The sequence below is a fragment of the Rosa rugosa genome, chromosome 7 (assembly GCF_958449725.1).
Source record: "Rosa rugosa chromosome 7, drRosRugo1.1, whole genome shotgun sequence".
Taxonomy (NCBI): Eukaryota; Viridiplantae; Streptophyta; class Magnoliopsida; order Rosales; family Rosaceae; genus Rosa; species Rosa rugosa.
In genome coordinates this window covers 14,415,337-14,441,869 of record NC_084826.1, presented here as the reverse complement: position 1 = coordinate 14,441,869, position 26,533 = coordinate 14,415,337, and the positions used below count along the sequence as shown (strand labels likewise).

The following is a 26,533-nucleotide window of genomic DNA, read 5'->3' as shown; positions in this document are numbered from 1 at the left end:
CTAAGTTAAGAAAACAAATAAAAATGCAAAAACATAAAAATACGAATGGAATGAAGGAACAAAGATCAAAACCGAAACTTATGATTAAAATTGATTCAAACCCTAATATTGTTCATCTAAGTCATGAGAAAGGAGTTGATCATGTGAAACATTCGAAAGCAAATGAATTCCCATTTTTTACTTTTCAATGCTAATTAACCTAAGCGAAAGCACCTAGATTAATCCTATCAAACATGCAATCAAACCCTAGAAAGCTAGTCAATCATGTCATGTTTAACGCATTACACATAGAGAAAGGCTATCAACTCAAGTGTACAACTTAGTATGGAAAAGTCCACCTAATTGCAATTCTCTTTAATTAAATTCGATCTTTGTACAAAACCTTTACTACTTTGATTCAAGTTTACACAAAACGAAAAGTCGATTTCATGTTCTTAAACCTAGCACCATTCATATCGAAACCCTAAGTGTTTGCAACCACATAAGATTAAAATACAAAAGTTATCTATAACGCAAATTTAATTAAACAAACCCACATAAGCAACTCTCGAATCACAATATATGAATCTGAAAATTCTCAATTAATCATAAAAATTCCAGAAATAATACTTTGTTCAAACATATATGTCAACTAGTTCATAACCAACGAAATTCAAAGCAAAGGTTACAAAGGAGAATAGGATTACACCGTGGATGAAGATGAGATGGATGATTCACGTTGTGGATTCTTGAAACTCGAAAGCAAGCTTCAAGGATGGCTATGGATGGAAGTGCTCACGGCTTCTCTTCTTCTTCTTTGGCCTTGCTTGAACTCGTGGAGATGACTAAACTTGAAACTAGAGGATGGAAAGGAAAATGGAAAGGAAATGGAGAGACAAAGAAGATGGAATGGATGAAGGAATGTCTTTCTTCTTTGTTGTAGCCTCTATTTATAGGCTACCAAGCAAAACTATTTGGATTTAAACAAATGATGATATGTTAGGTTTGAGCATTTAAACATTAATGGAATTTATTAGGTTTGAATATTTAAACACTAATGGAATTTGTTAGGTTTGAGTCACTTTCTACTCATTTTTCCTTCAATTAATTCTCCACCAAGACTTCAGATTTTGCCCGTGACTTCTTCATATGAAATGATCCATCATGAGTGTAGATCATTCTGTAAAATTTTCAGAATTTATCTCCATGTGTTTGGGCCGGAATTTCTGCTGGACTCCTTACAGGTCCAGTTTTCCAGTTTTGCTTCTGCAGAACATTGGGCTGACTGTTTGAAGGCCTTCCACTTCTTTTTGGCTCTTGCACTCTTCATAAGAAATGTTTCTTAGGATGTCTAGAATGGATCTGGAAGGTTTCAGCTCATTTGAAGTTCATTTGGTCAGGTGGTCGCTCCTTCTTCCTTGCTTGGCTTGGTTTCTCCTAGCCGGAGTAGGAAAATGTGTAAAGTTGACCTTTTTAGTGCATTTCCATTTTTCTCCATCATTTTATGGACCTAACACTTATTTCATCATCATCTACTCCAATGTACCTAAAAATAAAAATTGAATTAAAAATCGATTCGTTAAGGAATTAACTAAGCAAAATGTGAGGAATTAACTATTAAAATATCACATTAAAATGCTTCTATCACACCCACTTTCTTTTTAAGACAAGAAACATGGAACATAGGATGAATTTTAGTTCCATCTGGTAAGTCAAGTCTATAAGCTACTGGTCCGATGAGTGCAAGGACTTTGTAAGGGCCATAAAAGCGAGGAGATAGTTTCTTGGATGCAAGAATATATTGTAATAGAGGTTTGCTTATAAGGCTGGAGTCGCAGGAATACCCAATCACCGACCTCAAATTGACGTTCATTGCGGTGCTTGTCAGCTTGCTGCTTCATTCTAGCTTGTGCATCAACTAAATTGTGCAGGTCACAGTCCACTTGATGAACACTTGAGCTGGCATGAGTCTATATAGGAAGTAATGAGTAGATCGAGGGGAACGTCTATACAGAGCCTCAAAGGGAGTTTTCTTAATGGATAAGTGGAACGTTGTATTATTCCACCACTCACCCTAAGGGCCGGAGCCAGTGAACCCAATCCTTTGGCCGTTCACTAGTAAAGTAAAGCATCTCAAATAAGTTTCCAAGCACCGATTAACTACTTCGGTACGTTTGACCACCCATTTGAGGGTGGTAAGAAGTACTCATTTTCAGTTGTGTTCCTCGTAAACGAAAGAGTTCCTTCCAAAAAGTGCTAGTGAACGTCGGATCTCGTTCATAATTAACTATTGACTGATGCATTCTATGCAGCTCAACAAACAATTAAGCAATAATAGCAGCAGTATATGGATGAGATAAAGAGCAGAAATGTGCATACTTAGTGAGACGACACCACTACAAATTTGAACAAAAGGAATGTGCCTTTGACCCCCAATACCCACCCACGATTAACTGTTGCTATGGGTAAAGCAACGTTGCAGCCACTCTTTTAGAGGGTCAGTTGCTTTGATGGAAAAGACACACATGTTTTCTTTTCTCTCGTGACTTGGTTTCAAATTCAGACATGTGGGACCCATGCAAGTGCCTTTATATTATTATTATTATCATATTCTTGTAGTCACATTTTCTTTTGTTCGTGTCTTCTTTCATAAAAACAATTAAAAAAAATATATATTGATGAGAAATGAATTATCGGATATTCAATTTCAAATTCACTAAAATACAAACATTAACTTTCATACTAATTACAATACATCAGTACTTTTACTTCTACCTCTACTGCTACTGCTACTACTACTACTACTTCTACTTCTACTTCTACACGTCCAAGTCTCTTCCGCTCCATATGAAAATCTTCTCAATGTTGTCAGTTTCTGTACAAGTGTATATCACCGGAAGCAACAATCAAACATCAATTACCATCGAAAAAACAATCAAACATCAATTGGAATCCTCCTCATTAATTGTTTCTGATCATAGACAGGAATTCCAGCTAGCTTAACCAACCATCAGAGGAAATACTAGATTAGATCACAATACATGGCAAATTGAGAATTAGAAAATAGATTCAAACTTACCCGAGAAGAATTTCAAACAAATCCTAGAGAAACGCACCTGAAGAGGGATTGAGGAGATGGGTCCATATACTTTGATGCGTCGGTGACTGATATATATGAACAATAACACCACTTACTGCAGAAATCAAAGCTTAAGACATCAAAATAAGCCAAAGATCTTGTAGCAGATCCAACAGATCGAACCCAGATATGAACAACAATACCACTTATAGAAAAAAAGAAAAAAAAAGAACATGATCGAGCACATATAGATTCAGTCTAAATGAGAAGTAAAACAAAATGACCCACCAGTCATAAATCACTGTTTTCTGTTCAAAGATTTCATTGACTGCATGAAAAACTCTCCACAGATCTAGATGAAAGCCCAAGCTCCAGTTGCTAGCTGAGGAAATGAGGTAAAGTCAGAAATTTTTTAAGCTCTGAATTTGAATTGCTTATTTTTAATCATGAAACAAAAAATCCCAAAAGCAAAGAGACAGCCACTGAACTAGTGAGCTTCTCTGATCTGATTGGCAAACAAACTCAACAAAGTCTAGAAAGATTGCAGCTATATCTTTAGCTCTGCAATTTTTCTTCTATTCAGAAAAAATCAAACAGAGAGAGAGAAGCAGGGGAAAAGATAAGGAAAGAAAAAGAAAGAAGGAAATGAAAGGCTACAAAACGAGATCCATTTGCGGATCTGCATAAGAACAGTAAAGAAATGTCCTTACACATCCCCTTCCAGTCAAAGAGAGAGCCTTATGTATGTTCGAAGGTAACCGAATTGTCCAACGAATGAAGCATGGAATTCATAGAGTACTGATGGTTTTGAGCCGAGTAAACCACTAGAACGATGCACCCCTTGTGTCTAAGGTCTGTCCCTTCCCATGTATAGTGACGAACAACACTTGGTTTTTGTTGTAGCTTATGAATCAGCTCTTGCATGCACCACATTGTCTTCCATCCATTTTCTCCTAATGTCATCAATTCCAGCAAAAATAGGGGCTCGAATTGTCGAAAGTTCAGCTTGACCTGGCAACCGTGATAATGCATATGCTACCACATTTTCCATTCCTTTCTTGTAGATTATTTCATAGTCATATCCCATCAGTTTAGATACGCAACACTGCCGTTCCATTGAGGAGATTATTTGCTCCAGGATGTATTTGATCGATGCTACTATGATCAGTTTTAATCTAAAAAGTGTCTTCCGATAAGATAAGGCCGCCAATTGGTAACATCATGTACTATAGTGCAATTAATGGAGAGAGAGCCTTGTAGAGATCCTATCAGCTAGAAACTTAACAGGGTAGAAGGCAATGATTACTTCGAGGGATCAAACCTCCAATGCTTAAACTGAATATTTTCTTTCATTCTCCTAAAAATAGTAGATAGACCTTCTTATAGGGACTAGAATCACTAGATACTCATTCTAGAATATGAACCTTAGATTACCACACTCTTAATTAACATTGGAAAGCACCAGCTTAATTAATAAATATCATAAAAAACACAAACTCAATCAATAACAAAGCCACTAGATAGTTCTAGACAGATAAACAGATTTCAAGAATAGACCAAGACTCCACCAATCAAAAACCGAAGAGTCCTTGATTCTTAGGCATCAAATTTATTAATCGACCAAAAACCCGTTACTTCCTCGTCTTAATTCTAATTTCTTAATTCTAGACTTGATCGATCTGTCGACTATATGTTGGTACACCTCGCAATTCATCAAAAATGATGTTTGTTCCTCGATCAATCAGCTGTCTTCTAGAGTTCTAGTGAGCATAATTTGTAGGGAACATCTAGATTATCTAGTTCAGAACTTTGTCACCTATTACACTTCAATTAAAATATAGTCAAGGAAAGGTATACTCCTGATTGGGTAGCTTGAAAAATAGCTTAAAGAAATATAAACATGCACATACAAAACTTGATTTCATGGTATGGGCAAACCATACCATTTTCTTAACTGATTTCTCATCATAGACGTGCCTGATTAAGAAAGAATGACATCCCAAACATAAAAGGTTCTTTTCGTATAAAAAAAAAAAAAAATCATAAAAAATTAAGATAAGGGTATACTGCATACTAGCATAGTGCAAGTTCATGGACCATAAATTGAAATGATTCATATCTTAGCCTAAATGGGCATGGCTAGTTGTGTTTGTATAATCTTATATCTTCAATTAACAGTCTAATATTAAGGTAAGAAGAGCCTCCCTCCTCTGTAGCTTTCTTTGCCATCATTGCAAGCTTTCTTGCTCTCTCTCTTCTCTCTTCTCCTTCTTTATTCCCTTCCTTGTTCATCACGTTGTCTATGGCCTCTTTAAACTCACCACTCTTCACCAACACCCTAGAGCTCTCTTGTTTCCCCAATGGAATGCCCACATTAGCCCCAACTCTCTCACCAATCTTCAAGACTTGCACTATCAACTTCTCATTGTAGAACTGCTCAGCAAACATAGGCCATGTGATCATAGGAATCCCAGCACAAATCCCTTCCAATGTTGAATTCCAACCACCATGTGTTAGAAATCCACCTACTGAAGAATGTGATAATATCAATACTTGTGGTGCCCAACCATAGATTAATAGTCCTCTTCCTTTAATCCTCTCCTCAAATCCATCTTCGAACAGCCATTTTCCCCATTCTTCTGAATTGTTTCTGCTTATCACCCAAACAAAAGGACAGTCTGAAGTTTCTAGGCCTAAACCTAGCTCTATCAATTGAAGAGTCGTGACACGGCTAAGGCTTCCAAGACATACATAAACCACAGACCTCTCAGGCCATGAATCAAGCCATTTCAGGCATTCTTTTTATCAATTGAGGCCTTGTTTCCTCTTTGAGCTTTGTCCAGTTCTGTCTGGTTGGACAGTGACACTGGACCGATACTCCAAACTCTACTAGTAACCTTTCTATACTCTGAGAAATATTCCGGTTCCAACTCCTCAAAGCTATTCACAACAATTCCAAAAGCTCCTTTAGCTTTCTCTATCTTTTTGTGGAGAACTCTTAAATCATCTGACGAAGGATTCAGGTGCCCCGGCAATTGGGCTGAAGTAAGCTCAATCTCATCAGGCAAACCAGGCACCACAAAGGGGTCTGAGCCTGAAACACTGTCTAGGATCTTGTGTGCTTGTATATTATGAGTACACAAAAGAGTAAAGCAATTAGTCCCATCAAACAAAAGATTTGGTAACCCAAACTTCTGAGCAATCTCAGCCGCCCATGAAAGACCTCTATCTGAAATTATGCAGCTTGGAATGGGTTTTATTGTTTCAAGCAATTGTTCTACTGACTGATGCAGCTTGCTAACTGCATCAAAGAAATTCAGAAACAAGTTTCTTGAGGGAACTGAATCCAAGTTTTCACATCCCTCTGGCAAACCAAACTCATGGAGTGGCAAACTGAACTGCACCATATGAATAGGGAGACCAGAATCAATCGCACGATCTATGATTGGTTTGATTCGAATGGCATTAAGGGGTGTGGTTACAATTGTGACCACCACACCATGTAGTGCCAATAGCTTAGCCATGTCTGCCATTGGTATGAGGTGCCCTGGAGACATTAGAGGTATTAAAACAAAGTGAAGTTGATCATGCACTACAAGAAAAGTAGTCTACCACAACATCACAATAACAACATGCTCTAAATGTTCGTTGTTACTTACAGTATTCGACAACGAGCAAATAATGTGCGTTGTAGTAAATCATTTAATACCACACGCGTCATTTGCACGTTGTTAATTTGGTTATCAACAATCTACTTTGTGTGTTGTTATCTGCAAGTTGTCAATTAAGTTATCAACAAGCAGGTGTGCACGTTGTTGAAAATTTTTCAGAATGACAACATGTGGCGAACGCTGTCAAAACTTTGAGATAAAAAAAAAAAAATTGGTGAGGGGAGCTGTCCGTTTTATTCTAAATTTTAGGAGAAATTTGAAATTTGGTTGACCTACCTTTTACAAAGCCACTAAACGCCCTAGTCGAAGCCAAAACTCATTTCCCGCCACCAAAAGCTCTCGCCTCAGTCGACGGTGACCTTCATAATGTTCGACGGGCTCGGAGCCACCTAGTCGTTTCAGACTTCAAGCAGTCCTTCCCTCCCGCCATCAACTCGTCTCCAGGTACCAATCGCTCTTCATTCTCAGTTTTCAATTTCAAATTCTCTCAAAAGCTCAGATCTCTCTCTCTCTCTCTCTCTCTCACTCGCAGCGTCTCTCAGCTCAGCTCAGCTTCTCTGTCTTTGGTTCCCTTCTGAAGCTCAAGCTCAAGCTCTTTCTCAAGATCAGCTCCCTTCGATTCCTGCAATGCTTCTCCGATTCTGATTACAGGTACTTTTTTTTGACTTATTGTTCGTTCATGGTAGTGTTTGGTTCGAAAATTTTCGGAAATTCCACATAGCCATATACTCAATTGAATGGGAAATTGAGTATATGGCTTTGTGGAATTGAATGGGCAATTGAGTATATGGCTTTGTGGAATTGAATGGGCTTCTCTTATTGTATCTGCAATTGATTAAGAAAGTTTAGTTAGCTGCAATCTATGACTAGTTTTCTGCATTTTGAGAAAATAGGTAGAGTAGAATAGCACGGAATTTTGACATTTATAGTTCTGCAAATTGTTTAGTTTCAAAAATATATGAGGCAAATTGGAATAGGCTAAGTTTAGTGTGAGAATTTGCCTTTAGCTTCTCCTTTCGATTCAATTCATTGTTTAGTGAGGACTGCAATTTCTGCTTGTAGGGTCAAGAGGGGGAAGAACACGGTGGCTTTAACAAAGTAGCATTTTAATCTTTCATTGATTCTTAAAAGCCAGAAGAATTAAACATGAAGTTGAAACTGGACATGAATTTAGCTAACCGAAACCATAACTTGGACCTAGGCTGCAATTGCATTACCTGCACCACTTTGCTATAATGACTAAATCTGTTTTGGTTTCTCACCCGGCTCATGCTTCTTGGTATATCTTAATATCTTAAGATTAGTTACTCTTGATTTGTCATTCCTTCCTTTGATCTTCATCCGCAGGTGTGGTCCTTGAATGATTATAGCTCCAAAATATATAGAATTGTCACAGAAATATCACGATATTATATTCTTGAAGCTTGATCGTGACCAAGAAAATAAGGTTTGTCATCTGTCATGTTGAAATTTTCTTTGACATCATTATTTTTGTCAGGTGCCAGTGCTCTTATCTTATGTTTATTTTGATTATTGTTAGCAGCCATTTGTCTCAGTGCTATTTGTCTACTACAGTCTACTGAACAATCTAATGCTCTTGAGTTGATTAATTTGTTTTTTCCTTCCGAGCTTCATTCTTTTCTCAGTGTAGGTACTCATTCACTGCACTTTTTTTTTATCCTGTTTTTCATCTATGATGAGATTTTTTTATAGTCTACATATATCGACTTATTATCCTTTTTTTTTTCTCTTTTCATTCGTGCAATTTTACAATCCATTTTATTTCTTTATCAAAAGCAACCAAAGTGCCATACACTACAACAAGTAAATAAAGATACAATAAATCCCACAGCAAACTGCTGATACTATCTAGCAAAGGCGATCAGACTATCATTCCAATTAAACTGTCAAGGCTTTTTCTAAATTCCGTCAGTTTATCTTGAGTTTCTCCTTCCTCATTTTTCAGTGATTCTGATGTATTAATGAAAGATTGTTTGCATTTATCTCCCTTTGCAACATTTATGAAAAAACAAGGCATCTGGTTTTCTTGACACATATGGTATCACATCTCACTTCTCACTTGTATGGGCGTAAATGTTATAATGGGAGTTATGTCTCATGCTCGTTTAGGATGAGAGTTTAGAATTTTATAATCAATAAAATAAGTGAGGCAAAACTTGCAAAGGATCTCTGAATTGAGGTAAGCATCTCTTGGATTAAACCTTCTGTCTCAACCTTCTGTGATGCCTTAAGTTGCCTGGTTGTGGATTTTCCTACCAAGAAACGTGCAATTGACAAGGTCAAGCCAGCAAATGTGAAATCTCAGATAGAATGGGACAACTTTGTGAAATACAAACTTGGTCCTGAGTTTCGGGTAAATTTCTCCTTCTATTAAATGCTTTTTGGACACATGGTATTGCATCATTCATGATCTGTTACAGAACTTCTATTAAGAGGCCACTCAGGAGGTACAAATCTGCTCTTGAAACTTGAATGCATTATTACTCTTCGGATTCTGAAACAAAACACAGAAACTGCCAATTATCTAGAACGATTCTATACCACCTCTTGCAATTGAATTCATTTGTACACTTCATCTCAAAAGCTCCTGTATTCTCGACTGCAAATAGCCATTGACATCTTCTGCTACATAATTGTGTATGACATTGTAGTTTACTATTAAAATATGACTTATATTGTTTAGGGGATCAAGTTATTGATCTGATAGTAGTTGGTACGTGGTATACAAAATTATGTATTAAACATGAGTGGGCGGAATAGTCTGGTATTCGATATGCCTTCATACCATCTTCAAGTTTTTTTTTTTCCTTTTTTTTTTTATGGGATATCATCTTCAAGTTGGAAATGTGAAACTACTGTGTTTTTGAGTTAAAATAAAAAAAAACGAGTTCTGGTATGCGATGAGTTGTTCAGTTGCAAGACTTACTGCATATGACTATAGGTATTACTTTACTTGTGGACCTGTGGTCATGTTGTGAACTACGAATTAAGATAGATCTGATATGCAGTTTCTGGCTTGTGCTTAACAAATCCATTGGGAATGAAGAAGCATAATCTAATGTGTCTTGAACTAAATTCAGGGACCTTCTCAACAGAACATAAACTTAGAGAAAATGATAAATGCACATGCAACTACTTCTCAGGTATGTAATCTCTGCTATAATTGGTAAGATTTATGAATTTTAGGTGAAACAAAATTCACCTATTGTCATGCTATAACAAGAGAGGAATTTCTGCTTTGAGGTTCCTGGACAACAATCATTAGTCATTACAGTCTAATTATCATTTTAGAGTAGGGCTATGCTTTGAAGAATAAAATAGAATTGCTCTTGGTAAGCAACTAGGTACTGTACGGTACATGTTCAGTTTTAAGTTTTATCCTCTTAATCTACTGATACAATAGCTATTACTTCCAGAAACTGTGTGAGCAATATTACAGTTAGATGTTTAAACCAATATTTCTCTCTCTTAATTTCTTATATTTGTAGTCACAACAATCAAGTAGACCAATCAATGCTCCAAGCAATGATCTTGAAAATAGAAGATGTGCACTTTTGAATTGGAACAATTATGAAGAAGATGAAGTGGTGGCTGAAGGGAAGATCTCTTCAACAAATCCAAGTACAAAAGTTCATTGTGTGCCTCTTGGACGAGATTGTTGGAAGGTTTGGGTTGACGTGGTGTTTGATGAGTATCAGACTATGGAAGTGTATAGAGCAACCATGGATGCCAAACAACTTGGTGAAGCTGTAGGAAGCACTCTTGCATGGCCCAAAAGCTCCATTAAAATGCTCCCTTAGTAGTTGAAGTAGCAGGTACATTTTGCTTTACTAGAGAATTTATGTAGGTGAGGGAGTACCATGCATGTTTTGTCAATGCTGATGAACAAAGAATCCAGTACTTTGTCATGCTTGTTTTGTAAAGAACATATGTATAAGAGAATGTGGCACTCCTAATGAAATGTAAATTTTTCATACATGGTTAGTGTGTACTAATATTGGCATGTGAATGAGTTTAAGTAATGGTGAATGTTTAGAGGTACAGGAAAGCATAACCCAGCAAATTGGGTGCAATAGTATGTACTGAAATTTTATAACAACGTATCCATTAATATGACAACGTACCGTGTATGCTGTCTAAAATTTATGACAACGTGCAGAGAATGTTGTTAAAACTTACAACATGCGCTTGAAACGTTATCGAAAATTTATGACAACGTGCATAGCTCATTGTTGAATAATTACAACAACATGCTTCGCCTCTTTTCGACAACGTTCAAAGCTCGATGTTAAGGACTCGGGGACTTTTAATGACTTTGGCATCTACAACATGCGGCAAACGTTGTCAAAAGTTATTGACAACGTGAATTGCATGTTGTTAAATATGTTTTTTCTTGTAGTGATGGGATTCTGAAGCCATTGTAAGAGCACCTAAATACTTGCAATGATATAATTTGAGGGGAAGATATATGTAATCTAAATGAAGAAATTTGACTGGGGTTAGAATATAGTGATATGATAATGAGGGCATCTAGGCTCAATATGTCAAATCTTATCATCTTTTGTGCCGCTTGCACTTTTGATAGTAATGATGATAAGATTTGATATATTGACTTATTGAGCCAAAAATTTGCAACAATATGTGGTGCATGGATGCTGTAGTCCTATATACGTGCAATACTTTATTTTACTATATGTCTATATTGGTTATATGGACATGGTTTGCTTCAAGGAAAAAAAAGAAAGGGGACTTATAGATAATGTTAAACCGCCAAAATCTTATCAATCTCTTTATCATATCTGTATCTGCAGTGCCTGCAACATGCAACTGATGCACAGAAAGTCTGTTTCAAGGATATTCTATTAACTAATTGATAAAAAAAAAAGAAAATGATATTCTATTAACTAAACCAAAAGTGTCCATGTACAAAGATATTATCATTCTTGTGAACTAAGAGTGCCTTAATTCTGAGATCAGGTAAATTTTGAAGCTATGACTAGAATTAATAACTTCATTTTTACTAGGTAGAGGAAAAAGACAATAATGTTTAAGTAAAAGAGAATTCGAGAGAGATTGAAGAGAGAATTGTATTTCATTATTGAGAATAGGAGCCCTATATATAGGGATTACAAAGTACATGTTCTAATGTAAAAATGAAATCTAATCCGAATAGAACTAGGAATTCTAGAACATTCTCTCCTTATTACTACTCCTAGTTTGATTAGGCACACAAAACTGATTTTCCTTCAACACTCCCCCTTGTGCTGCTCAAACTTGGTGGTGACGCTTCATCCGTTGCCTCGTTAAAAACCTTGCTCGAGTGAAAAACCCTGTGGGACAAAAACAAGCTCGAGGAGGAGAAAAATAGTACAACACGTCCTTCACTCTTCGAGATCGAACATGTAGGCATCATAACTCCCCCTGATGTCGATATCTCCCCCTGATTGCTACAATCATGGGAGTTCGGATAACTTTCTCAATCCGATGCTCTTCACATGTTTCTCGAAGGTGGATTTAGGTAACGACTTAGTGAATAAGTCCGCTACATTATCCTCTGATCGGATTTGATTCACTTCAATCTTTAGAAGTGATTGTTGTTGCTGATTATAAAAGAACTTAGGCGATATATGCTTGGTGTTGTCGCCCTTGATGAAACCTAACTTCATTTGCTCAATACAAGCTGCATTATCCTCATAAATGCATGTAGGTTCATCCGTGGTAGACTTCAAACCACAACTTCCTTGAATATGTCTAATTACAGACCTTAGCCATATGCATTCACGCACAGCTTCATGTAGAGCAATAATCTCTGCATGATTTGAGGAAGTAGCAACAAGGGTCTGTTTCGTAGACCTCCAAGATATCGCAGTGCTTCCCATGGTAAAGATATAACCCGTTTGAGAGCGACCTTTGTGAGGGTCAGAGAGGTACCCTGCATCAGCAAAACCCATCAAAACATCGTTATCGTTTTGATGGAGGGGAGTAGGGAGACGCCGGCCACCATGGACGGCGGCGGCGGCGGCCAACCCTTGGACGGTGGCATTTTGCCTCTTGGGGTCCGATCCCAAATTTCTGTCATTCCTTTTCTCTCTGTAGGGATAAAATAGGCCCATATCAATCGTACCTTTAAGGTATCGAAAGATTGTCTTTACACCAATCCAATGGCGGCGTGTTGGTGCAGAGCTATGTCAAGCTAACAAGTTCACTGCGAATGAGATGTCAGGTCTTGTGCATTGAGCTAAGTACAATAATGCGCCTATTGCACTTAAGTAGGGCACTTCAACCTCTAATGATTCTTCGTCCTCATCCTTTGGACGGAACGGATCTTTTCCGGGCTCAAGACTACGGCCGATCATGAGAGTACTCACAGGCTTTGCTTTATCTTCATTAAAGCGCCTTAGAATTTTCTGAGTATATGCAGACTGATGGATCAAAATTCCATCATTACGGTGCTCGAGTTCTAAACCGAGACAAAACCGTGTTTTCCCAAGATCTTTCATCTCAAATTCGGATTTCAAGTATTTAGCAGTTTCCTTCAACTCATCTAGAGTTCCAATCAGGTTCATGTCATCGACATAAACTGCTACGATTGCAAATCCGGAACTTGTTCTTTTAATGAACACGCATGGGCATATTTCATTATTAATATATCCCTTCCCAATCAAGTAGTCACTTAGACGGTTATACCACATCCGTCCGGATTGTTTTAATCCATATAGTGAGCGTTTTAATCTTATTGAAAACGCGCTCCGTTGTTTAGAGCCACTTGATTTGGGTAATTGAAGTCCATCTGGAACCTTCATATATATCTCTGAATCTAGATCCCCATAGAGATATGCTGTAACCACATCCATAAGCTGCATGTCAAGTTTTTTGGAAACTACCAAACTGACAAGGTAGCGGAACGTTATAACGTCCATTACGGGAGAATACGTCTCCTCGTAGTCGATTCCAGGGCGTTGTGAGAAACCTTGCGCCACGAGGCAGGCTTTATATCTAACCACCTCATTTTTCTCATTACGCTTTCTAACAAAGACCCATTTATGGCCAACAGGTTTTATATCTGGGGGTGTCTGCGTTATAGGCCCAAATACCTGTCTCTTTGCTAGTGAATCCAATTCAGCCTGGATCGCATCTTTCCATTTAGGCCAATCCGCTCTTCGTTGACATTCTTCGACAGAGCGAGGTTCGATATCATCATATTCTATAATTCCTTTTGCAACATGATATGCAAATGCATCATCAATTGCCATAGAATTTCTATCCATCATCTCATGTACACTAGTGTAATTTATGGAGATCTCTCTATTCTTTGGAATTGGTTCTGACATTGGAGCGTCCCCCAATGATTTCTCTTGGACATAACCATAATCCGGAATATTCTCATGAGATGGATTATTTACATCGATGATTAATAGATTATTTTGTGCCAAACTCGCTTTCTTTCTTGGGCGAGAATCCATCGAACCTATGGGCCTCCCGCGCTTCCTAGCAGGAGTCGTGAGCCTAGCCACAACGTCACCATGGGAGGGGACGTTGGCGCCATGCTCAGGTACCCCTGAGGTGGCGTCATGTCCTCTAATTTTAGGGACATCAATCCTTGCAGGCACATTTGCAGCAGGTATGTGTGATCTCGTCACTTTAGCGATATCAGAAAACGCATCAGGCATCGATTCTACTACATTCTGAAGATCGAGAATTCTCCGCACTTCAATTTTGGACTGTGCGGTTCGGGGATCAAGATGAGACAGACCACGACAATTCCTGTCGTTCCTGTTGAACATTTATGTTCTTATCTCCCCCTAACGACGGGAAGACTGTCTCATCAAAGTGACAATCCGCAAATCTAGCGGTAAAGAGATCGCCTGTCAAGGGTTCTACGTAGCGGACAATTGTTGGAGAATCATATCCAACATAAATGCCTAATCGTCTTTGAGGACCCATTTTAGTGCTCTGTGGCGGCGCAATTGGCACATAGACTGCACACCCAAATATGCGTAAGTGTGAGACGTCAGGCTCATACCCAGTCACCATCTGGGACGCAGATAAGGGTTGAGTGGCAGTAGGCCTTAGACGAATAAGCACAGCTGCATGCAATATTGCATAGCCCCAAGCAGAAATAGGGAGATTGGTGCACATTACCAATGTTCTAGCGACCATTTGTAGTCGTTTAATGGCGGCTTCTGCGAGACCATTTTGGGTGTGAACACGAGGAACTGGATGTTCAACTTCAATCCCAATGGACATGCAATAATCATCAAAATTTTTTGATGTAAACTCCCCAGCGTTGTCTAGTCTAATAGACTTAATAGGATGATCAGGGTGGTGAGCCCTTAACTTAATAATTTGGGCTAGGAGTTTAGCAAATGCAGCGTTCCTTGTGGACAAAAGCATGACATGTGACTAGCGTGTCGATGCATCAACCAACACCATAAAATATCTAAATGGTCGGCATGGTGGTTGAATAGGTCCACAAATATCACCTTGGATTCTTTGCAAGAATGGTATATTTTCTTTAGTGTCCTTTGCATAGGATGGTCTCGATCCTAATTTTGCTAAAGAGCAGGCTTTGCAGAACGAATGATGGGCTTTAGAAACAACCAATGAGGATTTTGGTTGAGCCACGAAGTCACAATTGACTTTAGAAGTAAAATTTGGAGACACAAGAGCATTGGTGGCGTCAAAGCCACCCTTGGGCCACAGGGGGACGGCGGCGCCGGCCAAGGATGGCCGGTTTTGGGGGTGAACGGCGCCGTGAGGCGCAGGGGCTCTTTCGGGGTCCAAAATCCGATCTTTACTTCTTTTCCTTCTGAAAAATGGATGTCCGTGCGAAGTCTTTAATATACGGATCATCATATCATGACCTGGGTGTCCCAAACGGTCATACCAAAGCCTATATGTGTCGGAATCCCATAAATCATCTCTCATAACATGATTGGATTCAATTATGCGAATAGTGGTTGCATACAACCCACTAGATCGACACATAAGTTTCTCTAAGACTCTTTTATGTCCGTAGTCATTAGAGGTGATGCAAAGGAACTCTTGTCCATTCTCACAAGGTGTTTCCACATGAAAATCATTGGCTCTTATATCTTTAAAACTCAATAGGGTTCTTCCTGCCCTAGGAGCATAAAGAGCTTCGGTGACATTTAAAATGGTGTCATTTGGCAACATAAATTGGGCTGGTCCTCTACCATGAATCAATTGAGATGATCCAGCCATCGTAGTCACGGAAGATCGAGAGGGCGTCATCCATAGAAATAGTTGCCTATTTCGAAGGATGGTATGTGTAGTTGCACTATCCACGAGGCATTCTAGCTCTCCGGGAAACATACTGAAAAATAATAAAGTTCGAAATCAAAATATGTCCAAGACATTGGATAATAAATCGATACTTTATTAATAATAGCCAATGATTACATCAAAGTTTCTTGACCAAAAATCTAATCCAACATAAAAATCAAATTTAGACAAATCATAGTCGCTCTATCCGTTTGGTAACTCCAATCAAATATGACCAGGGAAGTAGAGAGATGTCGGTGGAGCGAGGCTCTATTAAATACTACTAATCTCAATTACTTTCCTAGACATCATACTTAATTAGATGCGCCACATGAGAAAGAGTTAATACAAAATGTCATTTATTGACTATGGCATATTGCCATTACATAATTCTTGGAAAAAATAAAGGACTACACTAATCAAAATCTGCAACATCCTTGTGCAATTTTTTGTCAGATTTGAAGTCCGCTATGGTGAGATTGATGTTGGCATCATCACCATCTTCTTCTTCTTCGGCAAGATAGGCTTCATGCTCTCTAAAGTCTCTATATGCCTTGTAATGCGCAGCTAATTGTTTGCTTGCATTGCATTGCTTGAACCAATGCTCACTTGATCCACATCGATGGCATGCATCATTACGATTTCCTCCCTTGAATTGAGATGTATCTTGTGCATAAGGACGAGATTGACGTCCTTGTTGGACAATGGCGCCACCCCTATGGCCGGCGGCCTTGTGTCCTCCTCTCCCACGTTGGCCCTTGTTGCCACGTGCTCCCGCTCCATTTTGGCAGTTTCCTTCCTTTGTAGGGCGGTTATATGGACCAATACGTCCGTTGTGTCCCTTATTTTTAGGGTTCCGCTCCTTGCGCCCTCCTTTGGGTGCATTATTATAATTCGCCTCTTGAACGCTCTTAGTTCCGATAGGCCTTGAATTATAATTCTTCACGAGGATATTATCATGTTTTTCAGCTACAGACATGACATTAATTAGCTGATGAAACCTCGTGATCCGTCCAGTATTGTATTCGGTTCGATATTGCTTTGATAGCAAAATTGCTGAGACGGGGAAGGTGGAGAGAGTTTTCTCAATTAGCTCTTGCTCTGTGACGGGTTGTCCACAGAACCCCAACATAGTTTTGAGGCGTAGAACTTCTGAATTATATTCAGCTACGGACTTGAAGTCGGCGAATCGTAGATTGCTCCATTGAACTTTCAAGTCGGGGAGGAGGGTGTCCTTGACATTACCAAATCGCTCTTCCAGCGCAACCCACGCAACCCATAATTCTCTAGCATCCTTGATTGCCATGTACTCCAATCGGAGTGATTTATCCATGTGACGCCTCATCAAGATGAGGGCGGTGACATTCGTAGCCGTATGCTTGAATAGGAGATCAGGGTTTGGTGCCTGAATTACAGGTAGGATCCCTTTTGAAGTGAGGTGGTTCTCAACATCCGTGACCCAACTACGATATTCCGAGCCAGTTGAGTCAAGTATAGGAAAGTCAAGCTTCGACTTCGACATCCTGAAATAAGAAGAAGAAATATATTAGTTTCGGAGTTAAAACTTCCACGACAACTAATAAATAATAAGATTTCCAAGCTATGCTACCAAGAAATCGATTTCCAAGAATGATTGGATTAGACCGAAACAATGATGTTTATATGGTCATAAATCGATGCTTACGGACGCTCTTAGTTCGTTAATTGCGTGAATCCCCACGATTCCGCTTTTCAAGAATCGAACCCACGTTATAAGAAAGGTGGGATGTAGAAGAAGGGAGGTTGCAAGTCCCCGAAGAAAAAGAAGAGGAAATTAAATTGCGGAAAGCAGGAACTTTAATTTAAAACTTACTTGGTTAAATATGGAGCTTGAAACCTTGAAAGGATTGCAGACGTGCTATCGATCCTGGATCGGGATTGCAGATGCTGCTTCAATCCGGGGTCGGGATTGCAGGTGTCGTTCGATCCTAAGCTAGGATTGCAGTGGCTGTTCAATCCTAAGCTGGGATTGCAACCGGTTTGCAATCCTGGTCGTGGCGGATGGCTGGAACGCTGGGCTGCAGGGGCAGCAGGCTTACGGCAGGGCTACAGGGGCAGTGGAGACACAGTAGGAGGCTGGGCTGAGAGGGCTGCAAGGCGTACTGGCGCGGTAGGGCTGCAGGGGCAGCAGGGGGCAGAGACGCGGGGCTGCAGGCTCGGCTAGCTCGGGCTAGGGGCTGCGACATATTTTGGTGAAAAGAGTTTTTAGGGTTTTTGGTCTTTGTTTTGTGGCTAGAACTCATGCTGATAGCGTGTTTAAGTAAAAGAGAATTCGAGAGAATTGTATTTCATTATTGAGAATAGGAGCCCTATATATAGGGATTACAAAGTACATGTTCTACTGTTACAAGGAAATCTAATCCGAATAGAACTAGGAATTCTAGAACATTTTCTCCCATTACTACTCCTAATTTGATTAGGCACACAAAACTGATTTTCCTTCAACAAATAAATCACCTAAATACTACCAATTAAAACACCAGTACGTGACAGCAAAAAAACCAAAAAAAAACAAAACAAAAAAAAAAAACAAAGCAAAGTGAAGCTGATTATAGATGTCTGAATCAATTGCAAATATGCAATCATTAAGAATTGATTGTACGATTGGTAACACTGAAGCACAGGTGTCCTATCCAAATGAAGAAGAGTCGTGTACCCAGTTGTCTGTCTGAATTTGTCATGATATTGCTGCCGCTTATTCTACTGACAGTCTGAATTTGGTTATCCCTGCATAGTGCATACCACCTCATATACACTAGAAGACTGATAAATTGATGTGTGTTAGTAGGAGGGACTACCAAAGCGTATTGGTTTCATAGAAGATGGTTTTGTACTTTTGTTTACAGGAAACAGAAACGTACAAGATATGCATGGACAATGTTTATCCATCTCTAGTTTATGTCAGTAAAAAGCCTATCAATTCATATGGTGATTGCACCACACCCATTGATGTAGAAAATAAATATACTTTCAATAATGATCACAGTAAGATCAGTAAATACATGCACACAATAGGGTAACTGTGTAACTACTAACTAGAGTCCGGTTTGTATCCAGCAAATGAACACCAACAGTGCAATATTTATTTTCACCTGCGAGTGCCTTCTCAGAGCAGTGTCCATTTTGCCTATGACTACGAGTACTATCATTCAAGGAACCCTAAATACTGCCCGCAAGAAAAAAATATGATTAGCTGCCAATAATAAGATGGTAGTTTGTTTAGAAGTGACTGGAAATATTCCCAGAGACATAAATAGTAGAGATTTGTTTCTAATTAAAATCCATAAGCACTATAATCACTGCATTCCATAACAATATTATTAAGACAGATGTCATTGGTGGTCTCTCACCTAAGATGGGTAGTACTACTGATGTTTGTATGTTCTTACATCTTCAATTAACAGTCTAATATTAAGGTAAGAAGAACCTCCCTCCTCTGTAGCTTTCTTGGCCATCACTGCAAGCTTCTTTGCTCTCTCTCTTCTTTCTTCTTCTTCTTTATTCCCTTCAGTACATGTGATCATCACTTTCTCTATAGCCTCCTTAAACTCGCAACTTTTCACTGACACCACAGACCCTTCTTGTTTTCCCAACGGAATGACCACTAAGGCACCAACTCTCACACCAATCTTCAAGACATGCACTATGAACTTCTCATTGTAGAACTGCTCAGCAAACATAGGAAATGTGATCATTGGAATCCCAGCACAAATCCCTTCCAACGTCGAATTCCAACCACAATGTGTTAAAAACCCACCAACTGCAGGATGTGACAATATCAATACTTGTGGTGCCCAACCATGGATTAATAGTCCTCTACCTTTAATCCGGTCCTCAAATCCATCTTCCAACAACCATTTTGCCCATTCTTCTGTTTTCTTTCTGCGGATCACCCAAACAAAAGGCCGGTTTGATGCTTCTAATCCTAATCCAAGCTCTACCAACTGAGGAGTTGAGACACGGCCGAGGCTTCCGAGACATACATATACAACTGAGCTCTCAGGCCATGAATCGAGCTATCTCAAGCACTGGTGTTGATCAATGGAGGCCTTGTTGCCTCTTTGAGCTTTGTCCAAGTTTGTGTTGTTGGAAAGTGACACTGGACCAATACTCCACACGTTACTAACCTTTCTATACTCTTTGACATACTCTGTTTCCAACTGCTCAAAGCTATTCACAACAACTCCACATGATCCTTTTGTAGCTTCCTCTACTTTTCTGTGGAAATCTCTGAAGTCAACATTAGCAGGATTCAAGTGCACCGGTAATTGGGCTAAAGTAAGCTCAATCTCATCAGGCAAACCAGGCACCAGAAATGATTCTGATCCTGAAACACTCTCTAGGACCTTGGATGTTTCTATATTATGGTTAGACAAGAGAGTAAAGCAACTAGTCCCATCAAACCAATACCTTGGTAACCCAAACTTTTGAGCAATCTCAGCTGTCCACGGCAGATGTTTATCTGAGATTATGCAGCTCGGATGGGGTTTCAGTGTATCAAGCAATTTCTCTACTGGCTTCTGAAGCCTGCTAACTGCATCAAAGAAATTACAAAACAAGTTTCTTGCAGGGACTGATTCCAAGTTTTCACATCCATCTGGCAAACCACACTCAGCAAGTGGCAAATTGAACTGGACTAGATGAAGGGAGAGACCGGAATCAATGGCACGATCAATGACAGGTTTGATTCCAACAGCATTGAGAGGTGTGGTGATAATTGTGACCACCAGACCATGCTGTGCCAATAGCTTAGCCATGTCTGCCATTGGTAGAAGGTGGCCTGGAGACATTAGTGGTATCAAAACAAAGTGAAGCTGATCATGGGACTCTGAAGCCATTGCAATTGAAATTGCCAGAGAGATTGAGAATACAAAACCAGAGGTAGGCAAATCTAGATGAAGAAATGATTTGACTAATGACTATGTAGTGTTATTTTTAACCACACAATGTTTCGAATCTAGTTACGTGGACATTTCCTAGATTCTAAAAGATTCCGTCATAAAATGATATGAGACCACAATACGTGTCATTGATCGTGCACAATACGTGTTTGGAGTAGGATTATTTTGTTGTGATATTTATCCTGACAAGGGAACTCGAGTAAAAATTTTCAGTGGGATCTGGCTCATCTGAAATGAGGAATGTGTGGATTTACTTCAATTTCATAAAATTTAGACTCTCTATCTAATTTAAAGGTCATGACAATTGACACATCATTTTTTTTTTTAAATGAACACATCATTCTTTCATCAATTTTTAGTTTTTTCGTCTAAACCACAGTTAACTTACCGTTAACTCTAGACAAAAAAAAAAAAAAAATTAGGGATTTGACGTGGAGTTGCTGCGTGTTCTTTCTCTGTGCTTCTGGCCATGGCAACTCATTCATGGTTGCAGAGAAGAAGAAAATAAAAAAGCTGACTTTCAGTGAATAGCGGCAATGAATATGCCATATGAATTATAAACATAACCCTGGAAGTTGTGTTAATTGGAAAATTCATCAAGAAGCAATACTGTATCGGGAAAAACTCAAATTGACCGAGAATGAGTTCGTAATTCCATGACTAATATAAGTTGAGTGCAATTCCTCCTATCATCCGATAGAAATTCCCAATGCTTTCCCAAGTTTCAATCTTGAATGCTAGCTAATAATTGTCCTTTGTTGTTACACAAGTTTTTTTTCTTCTTCTTAAATTCATGACGTTGGCTAATGGATCACTGAACAATTCTTGAATATATAATTCTAGTATTGGAACAAACCAAAGGGTAAACGCAACTGAGATAATGAACAATTGAATGGTAAATCAATAACAGCACAATTTGTTTATTCTTTTATTCAACCATGGATGAGTTGCCATGGAAGGTCAGAGAAAGCAAACGCAGCAACTCAAATCCCTAATTTTTTTTATGATTAAATACTTGTTACTCCTCAAACTTTTGCCTGAAAAACAGTTTAGTCATTCGCCTTTCAAATTAAACTGGATAGTCCTTATTCTCTCTAATTCTCACACAACATGTCCAAAACAGGTCTAAAATGACTATTCTACCCCCAAGATTCTTTTTTTTATTATTTTCTCTCTCTTTTTTTATTTTTTTATTCTGCTTTTCTCTCTCTCCCTCTCCACAGATCGATCTTGTCCTCCTCAGTCCTCACTACTCTCTATAATTTCCCATCTTCATCTTCTTCTTCAACTCTCCAGAACCCACCACTAAATGGGTCTTCGTCTTCCTCTATCAGAATGCAACTCCGGCGCCGGCAGAGTGCTTTACTCGAAGCCCGTCCGCTTCAAGCAACCCTCCACTCCGTTTCCGGCTAGCTTCTCCACATTCTTCACGTTCTCCATCAGCAATTTGAACCCCTCCTCGATCGGCGGCGGGCTGGCTTTTATCATCTCGTCGGACGATCGATGAGGTTGTCGGAGACGCCGGCGGGTTCTTGGGGCTCCAGAGCATGGAGGACCCGGGTTCGGGTTCCGGGTTGAGCTTCGTGGCGGTGGACCTCATGAATTGCTGGATCGAATTCGGCAGGTCGAGTCGGGTCTTCAACATATCCGTTTCGTATTCGAATCTCAAACCCAGAGACCCGCTCCTCTCCTTCCCTCTCGATCTTGATCAGTACGTCAACGACTTGGGTGTTTCTGGGTGTTTAGGATCTGGGTTGTTTCTGGGTGTTTATGATCTGGGTTGTGTGTTGTTATTGCTCGATCTGAGTTGTGTGTTTAGGATCTGGGTTGTTTCTGGGTGTTTCTGATCATTCGTAATATGTTGGATGATGATAGTGAGGTGGCTTATTGGTGGGAGTGGTGGAGGATGAGGAGGAGGAGAGGTGGCTGAGGTTAGTGGGGACGACGACGGAGGTGGAGATGGAATTGTGGCGGCGGAGCTTCCATGAGGGGTGGTGGGGGCCCACCAAGCGCTGCAGAGTGGTAGTGAGTGCGGTGGATCGAGTGGATAAACTGGAGGTCGGATACGAGCTTGGAGAGAGAGAGAGAGAGAACCAGCCAGAAAAAAAATAAAAAATAAAAAGAGAAAAAAAAATAGAGAGAAATTAAAAAAAAAAAGAGAAAAAAATAAAAAAAGGATTTTGGGGGTAGAATAGTCATTTTAGACCTGTTTTGGACTTGTTGTGTGAGAATTAGAGAGAATAAGGACTATCTAGTTTAATTTGAAAGGCGAGGGCCTAAACTGTTTTTCAGGCAAAAGTTTGAGGAGTAACAAATATTTAATCCTTTTTTTTATCTAAAGTTAACAGCAAGTTAACTGTGGTTTAGACGAAAAACTAAAAATTAATTGAAGAGTGATGTGTCAATTATCATGACCGATCATTCCCAGTGATATGAAAGCCTATGTACCCAATGATATGGGACAACTGTAACGCCCCAAACTGCACCTCACCAGCTTGAGTATGTTACAGTGCCGCGAGTCTCTAAAACATAAACCGAAAATTCGATTTACATTCTAGAAATTCGCTAGGCAAATTTGTTCAAAATAAATTTTTCACAAAAATAAACGGAAGCTTTTAAATTCTTTTGAGGTGAAAACCTTTCTAAAACTTTAAATTCAAATATTCGTCCAAGACTTAACATTGCAAACAATCGAGGAATAAAGGATTAAGCACGCAACAAAACAGTTTTCAACAAATTCCGGAAATACAGCTTGTAGAAACAAGGATAGGATTTGGAACTTGGAACCTGGTTTACACAGAGATACATTACTGAAATCCGCACACCCAACTCCATCCGCTCTAATCCCGTTACCAATGCACAGTACCTGCATCCACACTGTTGTAGGGGTGAGCTTTCGTCCTCGCTGCTCAATAGGGGCTTCACCCGACTAGGTTTGAAAACCGACACACAAAATAGAAATTTGGGTACCCAGTATGAAAAAGTTAAACCATTTCTTTAAAGAACGACAAACTTCAAATATCTTTCGGACTCAAAATCCAAAGCACAAAACTCAAAGAAATGCATAATACCTGATGGCCGGTCCCATGGACCAACTACACGGCCTTACCTTAAATAAAATCATCACCAGGTAAGCGTAGTGAGAGTGTCCACTTACGCCATATCACCTAGAAATAGTGTCACACCTCAGAGGATGTCAGACACCATTCCGCCCATACGGCCCCTCCGGAGGTTTAGGGGATCAAAACCCAAGGAATCGCTATGTTCCACTCACTCTCAAGCCATCAATAACCAAACCATGCAACTCAAATATGCATAAACATTTAATCCAAAACGGAAAACAACTAACCGAATGAGTCCCGAGTCCCCTACCTGGATTCCGATGCTTTTCTTTACGTACTCTGAGAGTCACGAACCTTCCGTTCCTCGGGTAACTGGAGTCCTAGATTCCGACACGATTCCATATTAACAACACTCTCTTAGGGAAATAATTGTATAAACCTCAACAAATTAAATTATCCGACCATTCCCTAGTTTGACCAAAATTTACCAATAACTATCGATGAGCTTCCAATTTCCAATAAATATATGGAGTCTCTGTCCAAGCTTATAAATTAAGCTCAACCTTGTATTTGTATTTAATTGTGCTCACTGCACATATTTTAGATAGTACCAATCTCTACATTTAAAACCACTTAATCCCAAGGATTGAACAACGTGGTACTTCAATTCATTTAAAGGCAACGTCACCTTTTAACATTTTTGTCACTACTTGCTTAATTAGGATATCAATTCCACCTTACAAATAGAACTAGTTTACAACTCTTGTCAATTGATCAAAACCACATCATTGCACTTTTACAGTAGCCTACTACTTTCACCAAAATATACCCAGTCGGGTCCAACTATAATTATCCAAGGTGACCTCTCACTTACCTTGTAAAATCTTTAGATTAAACCCTTCCTTCTTGCTGGATTGTTGGACTAGAAACAACAGTATGCCTTCTCCTCCTGTTCTGGTTCAGTCAAACAAAAGCACTTAACACCACGTACCATAACTCGTAAATAAACCCAAATTCAATTCAGTGCTAGAACCTTACCCTTAATTATCGGTTCCATCATTCCTTCCTTCCTTCCAAAGTTCTCTTTCCTTAGCTTTGAATTTTCTTGAACCCAAATTTAACTGCAGTCTCCCTTCGGCACCGGCAACAAAATTGTCAACCAAAATCAAAACCCAATCTCTCTCAAAATCAAAAAGGAAATTCAAACTGCCACCACAAGTGGTGGCAGCCTATACCACAACTCACCAATTCAACCCACTCAAGGAATCGAGCTCCAACAGATGCCAATCCATGCTCCAGGAGGTCGGCGACGAACCCAGAAGCAAAGGGCGACCAAGGAGGACAGCGGCTCCGCCGGTACCTGAACCACCAAAACATCAATTCGTCAAAACCCATCCAAAACTGAAAACTAAGTATACCAGTACGTATATCTCACCGAGAGGATCGATTTCCATACCTCATGCAGCCCCGAAGATAGCCGGAAATTGCAGAAACTTTGCCGGAAAACTCGAAGCTTTCGGGCTTCCGTTCTCTCTCCTCGCTCCATGCATGGACGATCTGTGACCATAGGCAGAACCACGACCACAAGACGCGTCGAACATGACCGGTTCGCCGTAGTGTCGTTGCCGGAAGCGGGAGTTCCTGTTGGGTCACCGTCGCGGGTCTCGAGCTGGAGAAATGGGTCGATGCTTCTGTTCGTTTCTGGAACGATCTAGTGCGTCCATCAAGTCTCCTCTCTTATATACTTTCCCTTAAACGATTTTGGATGGCTCAGATGAAGCGGTGAATGTTTCAACGGCTCAGATCGTGCCAAAAACATTTCCTTTTTTATATAAAATGAATTTTCATAATTCCTAAACTTCGGAAATTCATAATAAACAGGCCGGGTGTCCGAAAATTTCCCTGAAAATTCTCACGGACTCGTCACATCGCATACTTCATTATAGAGTCCAAATTTTGAAGACTCCACCTTGTGAAAAATCTCAATAATTATTCCCGAAGATTTTAACAATTACCGAGATCGTCAAATTTATTCCAAACGATCTCAACTTATCTTGATAAATTTTTCCGGAGCTCACAACAACTATTTCAGCCCTCTTCCTATGTGGGCTAGCTCAAACTAAGTGAGCATGGAAACTTACACACAAGATATGGAATAACAAGGACACAAGGTGCAAGATAGAAAAGAGCGATGTATTGTATTGCTCTCAAGAGATTCTACAAGTATTGAGATGGTTTGGTTGAGAAATGATGCATCACTAATTATCCTAGACAACTAAAATTATAGAATTATCATATGGAAATGTTAACTAAACCATCTCTACTGTGTCAGACCAGTCAGTGTACAGAACTTTATCACTGTGTGGTGCCAGAAACATGCCACTGGTGTACAGAAGAAACAAAGTGTAGAGTGGACCACGGTAAAGTGATTTCACAATCATCCATATATAGCTCCTAACTAGTTTCAAGCATATTCCATTCTATAAAACATGTCAA

The 26,533-nt window shown here is 39.4% G+C and overlaps 1 protein-coding gene, 1 long non-coding RNA gene and 2 pseudogenes across 3 annotated transcripts; 1 reads left to right on the top strand and 3 right to left on the bottom strand.

Annotated features, from left to right (window-relative positions):
- Window positions 1-2,629: 2,629 nt before the first annotated feature.
- Window positions 2,630-4,481, bottom strand: LOC133719688 (uncharacterized). Its single transcript, XR_009851373.1, has 3 exons — window positions 3,769-4,481; window positions 3,347-3,440; window positions 2,630-3,173 (listed from the first exon to the last, which is right to left on the bottom strand). It is a non-coding gene; the product is annotated as an uncharacterized LOC133719688 (long non-coding RNA).
- Window positions 4,482-4,692: 211 nt separating this feature from the next.
- Window positions 4,693-6,642, bottom strand: LOC133720554 (UDP-glycosyltransferase 73C25-like; annotated as a pseudogene).
- Window positions 6,643-6,646: 4 nt separating this feature from the next.
- Window positions 6,647-11,150, top strand: LOC133720555 (uncharacterized). 2 transcript variants are annotated; one of them, XR_009851923.1, is made up of 5 exons: window positions 6,647-7,173; window positions 7,262-7,380; window positions 8,077-9,103; window positions 9,831-9,893; window positions 10,239-11,150. XR_009851923.1 is itself a non-coding variant. In XM_062146924.1 (5 exons), exons 3-5 carry the CDS (start codon window positions 8,090-8,092, stop codon window positions 10,548-10,550), a joined length of 462 nt encoding a protein of 153 aa, XP_062002908.1. In that variant the 5' UTR covers window positions 6,647-7,173; window positions 7,262-7,380; window positions 8,077-8,089; the 3' UTR covers window positions 10,551-11,150. The 2 variants fall into 2 exon arrangements, 1 of the variants encoding a protein (XP_062002908.1); XM_062146924.1 differs by having other exon boundaries at window positions 8,077-8,176.
- Window positions 11,151-18,477: 7,327 nt separating this feature from the next.
- Window positions 18,478-25,761, bottom strand: LOC133720553 (UDP-glycosyltransferase 73C4-like; annotated as a pseudogene).
- Window positions 25,762-26,533: the final 772 nt, after the last annotated feature.